At 35.3% G+C, this 5,066-nt stretch overlaps 1 protein-coding gene across 1 annotated transcript in view; it reads left to right on the forward strand.

Moving 5' to 3' along the window:
* ATF7IP (activating transcription factor 7 interacting protein) overlaps positions 1-5,066 on the forward strand; it is a 71,343-nt gene that overhangs the window by 15,458 nt on the left and 50,819 nt on the right. Inside the window, exon 5 of the mRNA XM_006888427.1 lies at positions 4,668-4,733. Coding sequence (XP_006888489.1) covers positions 4,668-4,733 — 66 coding nt within the window. The remainder of the gene's footprint in view (positions 1-4,667; positions 4,734-5,066) is intronic.

A 5,066-nucleotide genomic window follows, 5' to 3' on the forward strand; every position in this document is an offset into this window, starting at 1 on the left:
GTCCAAGTATAGGTTTCGCATTAGCTCAATCAAATGTTCTGGGATTCCCATTCTTCTCAGAGTCAGCCATAGCTTATTGTGACAGTCAAAAGCCTTTGCATAGTCAATGAAGCACAGATAGACATTCCTCTGGTACTCGCTGCTTTCTGCCAAGATCTATCTATCATTAGGTATAATATCCCTGTTACCATGACCTCTTCTAAATCCAGCCTGCACATCTGGCAGTTCTCTGTTGACATATTGCTCCAATCATTATTGGATAATTTTCAGTAGAATCTTGCTTGCATGTGATATTAATGATATTGTTCGATAATTTCCGCACTCTGTTGGGTTGCCTTTCTTTAGGATGGGAATGAAGCCTAATACCATGATAGAATTTTACAAGACCTATAACTTACTCATTGCAGTTCATCTTTACAAAATAGGAAATGGCAAACGGTTACTATATTTAGAAGGAACAGAGGAGTTAAAATTGGATAAGTGGGCGAGAGAAAAGAGCAATAAATAATAATTACTTTATTTGATATTTATAATTAATCTTATAAAACAAAATGTGTATGAATGAAGAACCAATAAGATTTGTAAACTTTCATCCATAAAAATAACCTTAAAAAAATACTTTTTTATGGTTAAAGCAACTCATGGCAACTATACAAAGGAGCCACTTTATAATTTTATTTATTATTTCTTTTCAAAGAGTTTGTGGAAACTCTGTATCAGTCAGAATAAGATTAGATGCCACCTGTAACAGACCAACAGTTACTCAAGTCCACTCTAAAGAAAATGAAAACAAGTGCATGAGTACCAGTGTGTGACAGTGAGTATATCTCACCTGAGTATAGAGCTTACCACAGGAGTAGATTAGCTGTGTTTAATACTCATGTCTGAGGGCCAGATGAATTGAGGGATAACTTAAAGACCATAATACATGGAGAAAGCAAAAGTTATTAAAAAGACAAGAAAATAATAACCACAGTAGTGTAAATGAATCTGAAACTTGCTCTAGAATGCAAAGAGGGTAAAACAAAAGGAGCAAGTGGTTAAGCAAAAGGAGCTGAGCAGATAATTTCAACAGAAGAAAAAAAATAGTTATAATGGACTGTGCAAAGACCTTGAGTTAGAAATCCGTGCTCAGTATTTCTCAAGCTGAGAGAACTGAAGGGGTAAGGGAGAAGCTAAAACAACACCCGTTTTTCAAGTTGCGGTAGTGAAGAGGTCTCTCTCTGTTTAAATACTGAATAACATCGGAAATACTAGAAAAAGATGTAAGTCATTATTTGAAAAAGAATTTGCCATTGATTAATTAAGAAGATGTTCAAGCTACCCTGAAAGCATTGGTGGAAAACAAGGCTCCAAGAATTGACAGAATACCAATTGAGGTATTTGAGCCAATGAATACAGCCTTGGATGTACTCACTAGTTTATGCCAAGAAATTTGGACAATGTCTATTGGGCCAGCTGACTGGAAAATATATTTGTTTCCATTCCAAAAATAAGTGGTCCATCAAGTGTAGAAATGAACGAACAGTATTTATATTTATAAAAATAAATCTTGTCACCAGAGAAGTACACCAGTAGAAAACAGCCTGAAATGTATATGCTGTATTAAGAAGAGGACAGGAAAAAGACAGTTGATGTTGTCAGATGAATGTTGACTGAAAGCAAAGAAGACCAGAAAGTTGTTTGTATTTAATTCATGATACAAAGTAGTTCAACTGTGTGAATCATAAATTAATTAATTGTAGATAAAACTGAGAAGAATGTACATTCCAAGCCACTTAGTTGTATCCTTGACAAATCATTGCATAGTCCCAATAAGCAGTGGTTCAAACAGAAGGACAGCACGTGGTTTGTAATCAGGAAAGCTAAGCATCAGATTTCAATTTTTCACTAGACCTGTTAAGATTTTATGTTGAGCAAATATTGGAGGAAGACTCCTCAACAACCTGTGCTATGCATATGCAGATTAGAAAACCTTACTTGCTGATATTTAGGGGGACTTAACATGCTTACTATGAAAAACTGTACCCTCGACATAAAACAAAAGTCATCCCAACTGGCCAAATAGGCAACATCATGATAAATGGAGCAAAAATTAGAGTTACAAGATTTAATTTTACTTAGATCCACAGTTAACACTCATGGAAGCAGCATTCAAGAAATCAAATAATGTATTCCATTGGCATGTATGCCACCAAGGACCTTGCTGAAGAATAAGAATGACAGTTTAAAGGTGTGCCTGATTCAAGTCATTTTCATTTGCTTCATATGTGTGTTAAAGTTGGACAGTGAAATAGGAAGACTAAAGAACAATTCATTAATTGTGTAGTGTTAGCAAAGAATATATGTGACAGACTGCCAGAATGAACTAACTACATCTGCTTGGGAGAAGTGCACCCAGAATGCTACCTGAAAGTGAGGAAGGTGAGACATCACCCCTATATACTTTGGGCATATATGACCATGAAGGAGGAGGACATCATATTAGGTAAAGTGGAGGGGTAGCAAAAACGAAGACAACTCGCAGGAAAATGAATTGACAGTGATTGCAACAATGGCTTTAAGGACACTAGATTCTGAGAATGGGGCAACATTTCATAGGGTCACCTACTGACAGCATACCGCAGTATCAGTGATAAAGAGCCTCATCTTCTTTGTCCTTTCTTATTGCTTGTTAAGAGAACGGCTAATCTGTGGCTCTCTGGCTAGGCAAAGGAGCAACTAAAATTATTTGGGTTTTTATTAGATGGGCTTTGGAAATTCTGTCCTTATTGTAAAAAAGAGCTCCAGTGGCTCTGGTAAGGAGTTGTACTTCTAATGCAAAGGGCAGAGATTGAGGTCCATCAGCAACTCTGGAGAGAAAGGTGAGCAGTCTCTTTCAGTGCCATTTATAGCCTCTGAAAACGCATCATTCATCAAGTATGACATGGAACCTACTCAAAAGCAATTGGTTGGGATTTAAATTTATATATTAATATTTATAATTTCAGCTGAAATTAGACATATTAACATGATGTTATCTGTTTTTCAAGTATGTAATTAAGTGGTTGGAAATACAAATTCTACTGGGAAAAATTTCTAACTAGGGACCTCTTCAGATTATTGAGGATTAATGATGACAGTTTGAGGACTAAGGTGCTTCTTATTCAGGCCATATTCTTTCTGATCACTTGCTGTGCATTTGAGAGCTGGACAGTGAGTAAGAAAGACAGGAAAAGAATTGATGCCATTGAGCTATGATGTTTGAAAAAAGCACTGAACATCCTATGGATGGCCAGGAGAACAAACAAATATGTCTTGGAGAGGGTGCAGCTGGAATGCTCTTTGTAGGCAAGAATGATGAGGCTTCACTTCACATACTTTGGGCATGTTGCTAGAAGGGGCTATTCCTTGGAGAGGAATGGGATGCTCAGAAAAGTGGAGAGTTTGCAAAGGAGAGGAAGTCCCTCAACTAGGTTGACTGATACAGTGACTGCTGCAATGGGCTTTTGTGTGTCAGGAAGTATGAGGATGGCACAGGATAGAGAAAAGTTCAGATCTTTTGTTCATTGGATTGCTGTGAGTCACACTCAGCAACACCTAACAACAGCAATTCAGTGGTACATAGTTTATTCTCATTTTTGTACAGTCTTCACTATCTTTTTTACCCCATGACATTTTACCATTCCAAACAGAATACTTTGCTATTTTCCCTTCCCACCTTGTTCCATCCTCTTGTAACCAATTACTTACTTTATTAATTTACTTATTTTGTATATTTTACACACTATCCCATAATAAGTAACCTTTGGGTTTGTTTCCTTTATGTTAACTATTTCTGAGATTCATCTATGTTATAGTATGTATCAGAACATCCCCGCCCCCTCAGTCATAGTGTATAGATAAAGTACAATTTTTTTTTTCTCCACTGGTCATTTCAAGGATGTGTTCATCTTTTGGCTTTTGTGAATTTTGCTGCTATAAACATTTGTTTACAAATACTACTTTAAATTTTACTTTCAGTTTTTTTGACTTGATCATATAGGATTCTTTGGTTAGCTTATTGAGAAGCTGTTAAATTGTTTTCCACAGTGACTGTCCTGGTTTATATTTCTCTTGTCATTGTATGTGAGCTGTGTTTCTGAAAAGTAAACTTTTATTAGGATTTTAATACCTTACTTTGAATCTATAGATCACTTTGGAGAATAGCACTGTCTTAAAGGTTCTGTAATGATATAATCATCCTTCCTTTATATATAGTACAAATTTTCAGAGAACAGCCTAGTCTTTTGAACCTAACTGTTGATAAGTGAGTGGTGATTTAGTATATCGTAAAGCATGTGAATGCTAGGACTTGGATAAGTCCAAACTTGGAGTAAAAAGAAAATTTAGATGTTTTCCAGTAATAGGAGTGATAGAAAAGCAGTAAGAACTATCAAGACTGAAAAAAAATAATAACTTTTTAAAAAGATAACAGTAGAGTGGGTGAGAATCCAACTAACATGATGTCAAAGGCAGAAACTTGTGAAACCTGCAAAAACAAAGTAGACTCCTTGATTTCTGGCTAACATTTCACTGTCTATTTCTAGCTGGAGAATACTCTTTTGTGGTTTTCTAGTTACATGTGCATGATCTTGTCCTAATACTGAAAATGTCACTTGATTTTATATTTTTTGCTTATATTTCAGGCCAAGATAGCCAGGTTAACTAAACGATTTGGAGCAGCCAAAGAAGATCTTAAGAAAAGACAAGAAGTAAGAAAAATTTCTGTCTGTACATAAGTCATCTCCAACTCTAAAAGATAATCTTAGGAAATGATGAATTAGGAATAATTAATTACAGAGATAAAGTTTCATTTTAGTGCTCTGCTGGTCCTCTGTGGTGTCTATAGAACTGTAGCTCTATAACTGATTTTTTACCTCAACCTTTTTAATCCTCATATTCTTATTGCAATATTTTGTTAACTTATTTTAGAATCTGGTATTTTTGAGGGTTTTGGGGGGAAAAAAACCTTTCACTGTTATTAGAATTTGTTTTACCAGGTTCTTTTATGTTTATATTTTTTAAATAAAAAAATGTTTATTTTT

The sequence above is a fragment of the Elephantulus edwardii genome, unplaced genomic scaffold (genome assembly GCF_000299155.1).
Source record: "Elephantulus edwardii isolate Elephantulus edwardi_28Jun2011 unplaced genomic scaffold, EleEdw1.0 scaffold00067, whole genome shotgun sequence".
Lineage (NCBI taxonomy): Eukaryota > Metazoa > Chordata > Mammalia > Macroscelidea > Macroscelididae > Elephantulus > Elephantulus edwardii.